General features: G+C 43.9%; 1 protein-coding gene across 1 annotated transcript in view; it reads left to right on the top strand.

The window, feature by feature from the left end:
* Myo5a (myosin VA) overlaps positions 1-2973 on the top strand; it is a 132898-nt gene that overhangs the window by 59428 nt on the left and 70497 nt on the right. Inside the window, exons 13-14 of the mRNA XM_023724058.1 lie at positions 391-516; positions 1893-1976. Of these exons, the coding sequence (XP_023579826.1) occupies positions 391-516; positions 1893-1976 (210 nt within the window). The remainder of the gene's footprint in view (positions 1-390; positions 517-1892; positions 1977-2973) is intronic.

Genomic DNA, 2973 nt, shown 5'->3' on the forward strand with positions numbered 1-2973 from the left:
AAGGAAACTGCTTCATTGCGCCTTCTTCTGAAAGGTAGATCTCTCGCGCTGTGAGCGTTCCTTTTATTCAACCAAAAATTAAAACATAGGAGAGCCGTAATATTTCATTTTTAACTTGTGAGACTTTTGTTGTTTTAAAAACAGATCACATACTTATTGGATGACTCCTGGTGGAGGCAGAACAAATCACCTAAAGATTGGGCTGGGTCACCCATGAGAAGGGCTGTCCTGCTCTTCTTTAGTAGCTGGTCTGTGGTCTGTAAGGAGGAAAGTGGAAGAGAGGAATTTCTAAGCTGAATGTGCAAGCTGTTCGACAACGCCACAGCATGGCCTTTGGCAGCTGATACACTAGGGGACTTTCACTGTTCTGCTTGGTTTATCTCTATGTAGATGCCTAAAGGGACAGATGACACTTGGGCACAGAAATTGTACAACACACATTTGAATAAATGTGCACTGTTTGAAAAGCCCCGTCTATCAAACAAAGCTTTTATCATCCAGCATTTTGCTGACAAGGTAAGGAGCTTTATATTGTTTTTCTTTTTGAATACTTACATTATTAAGGAAAAAATCAGTAGTTACGAAGTACCATTTAAGGATCACTGTCATCCCTGTCACCATCACTGTCATCACCACACTGATATTTGCATCATTTAAGGACTTATAGAAAGCTAGTCTTCAGTTGGGGAGATAGCTCAGCGGCTTAAGCACCTGTCTGGCAAACCCAAAGTCCTAAATTCAGTCCCCAGTACAGAGAGAGAGAGAGAGAGAGAGAGAGAGAGAGAATAGAGAGAGACCATTCTTCTGTGTTTGGCTTATTGGGTTTCTCTTTCTTTACCTTCCATTTTATTATAATGTATGTAAAATAATCATAGGTCTATAACCTTCTGCTATAACTCTGAAATCCAAGAAGTGCTGAAAATCTAGGCCTTTCATAACTCATTAGCAGCTAACCTTGACCTCTGATTTGAATTAATATAATAATTATGGTGTTTATTGCAGTTAACGTACTTCCATAGTAAAAATGTCACTATGTTTGATTAGAGAGGGCTGCTTAGACTGTTGGAGTATCAGAATGGTGCACTTCATCTCTAAATTCTTGAGAATTTCCACCTTGGAAAGCGTAGCTTACCCCAAGGCTTTCCGAATGGTGAAGGTGGCTGTGTGTCCCCTTCTGTGCTGACTCACCAGGCCGCTACTAGCAAGCTGTCAGTGCTGGTCATGTTTTACGGTCTACTTTGCTGTAGGGCAGGCTTTGAGCTAAGTGTCCTGGGGGAGTCATTCAGGGATTGAGAACTTCCTGAGTCTGCCTGCGTCCTGACTGGAAATCTTGGAATGACCATGAGCCTCCGTGCTTGTAGTGGAGAGTATAGAGCTCCGTGAGTGGCAGGTGGCTGAAGTTCCTGGGTTTTTGGAAGAAAAATAACTGCTTCTTAAAGAGTTCCATTTTACCAAATCGTGTTTCCCCAGATGCTTCATAGCTTTGTGCCTTACTAGCTTTCCCCTGTCCCGTCAGCCAGCCATTCGTTCCGGCTGAGCCTCTCTCCCCCATGGTGCCCTCCTGCCGCTGGGCAGTGGACAAGCATGGAAGGAGGTGTCTTTGGCAGCACAGCAAGGAAGGTCAGCTTCCTAGGAGTCCCCTGACCATGACCAACAGGCTCTTGGACCACCGCTAACCAGCGGCACTACCACTCTTCCCTCGGAAAATGACACGTGGGGAGTTTGTAGAGATAACACACCTCTTTCCAGGAGTTGTTACTGATTTTGTAGGAACCATTGGTGATAGCACTTTGCTAAGAGCTGGTTGTACGGTTGATCTAATATTTTATTGATGATGGTAATACCTGTTTAAAAGTGTTATCAGTTAAGTCTGTATCTCCATGTGTTTTCAGGTGGAATATCAGTGTGAAGGCTTTCTTGAAAAGAATAAAGACACCGTTTTTGAAGAACAGATTCAAGTTCTTAAGTCAAGCAAGGTAACTGTAGAGGCTTGCTCTAATCAGGATGTATTCCATAAAATGGTCATTACTCCAACGTTAGCTTTTTACCAACATGACGATGTTTTTCTAACAAAATCAGTTTCAATTACAGCTTGTGATTTGTCAAGTGTGTAGCACTGTGAGTCTGGTTCTGTTCTAGTGCTTGGCAGCTGTCGGCACACCTGGCTTCATGGTGAGGGGTACTGCTGCTTGCGTTTTACAGCGGAGCCAGCTGAAGCACAGCCTTTGTAACTAGAGTTCGCAGGCCAAAAGCCTGCACGGTTGCGCCCAGTCTGCCCTGAGCCTCCAAGCCGTGTGGCCTCGCCACTGTGTGTGCGGGCATCGCCTGCACCATGTTTCTGTACTTGCTCGCCTCTGTGTGACGCAGTGCAAGGGGAGGCTCTGGGCTGTCCTGTTGAGGGTGTACTAGGAATTTACTCCAGTCTGTGTGGCAGCGAGTCTCTGAAGCATAGTTGCATGTGGTCAGGTGTGGTAGTGGGAGCACTGCCTTCCAGTGGGAAAGGACATTCCATATGGTGGGGAGTTACGGTGATCACCTCACTCACTGGGTTCAACCCCAGCTCCGCCTCCGACCTTCATCTGAAAAGATGGAAGGGGCTCAGGGCCGTCCTACAGGGAGCAATCCAGGAGGCTATGTAGTTTGTCAGATATTCAGAAATTCATTAGAAGAGCAAAAATCTTCATGTAAATTCTTGTAGATGACAGACTGACACTCTTTGTGTTTCTAGTTTAAGAGAAGCCTTTAATTTCTGTCAAATATAAACATTCTGACTCTTGTTAAGGAAAAAAAAAATTTGCCTTCCAATAATTTTTTTTTCCTTTTTTTTCTTTTTGGTTCGTTTTCAGTTTTATTTTTAAGTCGTTTTCCTGCGTTGACAAGGATGATTTGGGGTTTTTGTTTTGTTGTTGTTCTCGATTTCGGTGGGAGGGCTGAAGGAAATGTTCATGTTTTGGATTAAAAAAAAAAAAAAAA

Source organism: Octodon degus, unplaced genomic scaffold, assembly GCF_000260255.1.
Source record: "Octodon degus isolate 3935 unplaced genomic scaffold, OctDeg1.0 scaffold00105, whole genome shotgun sequence".
Lineage (NCBI taxonomy): Eukaryota > Metazoa > Chordata > Mammalia > Rodentia > Octodontidae > Octodon > Octodon degus.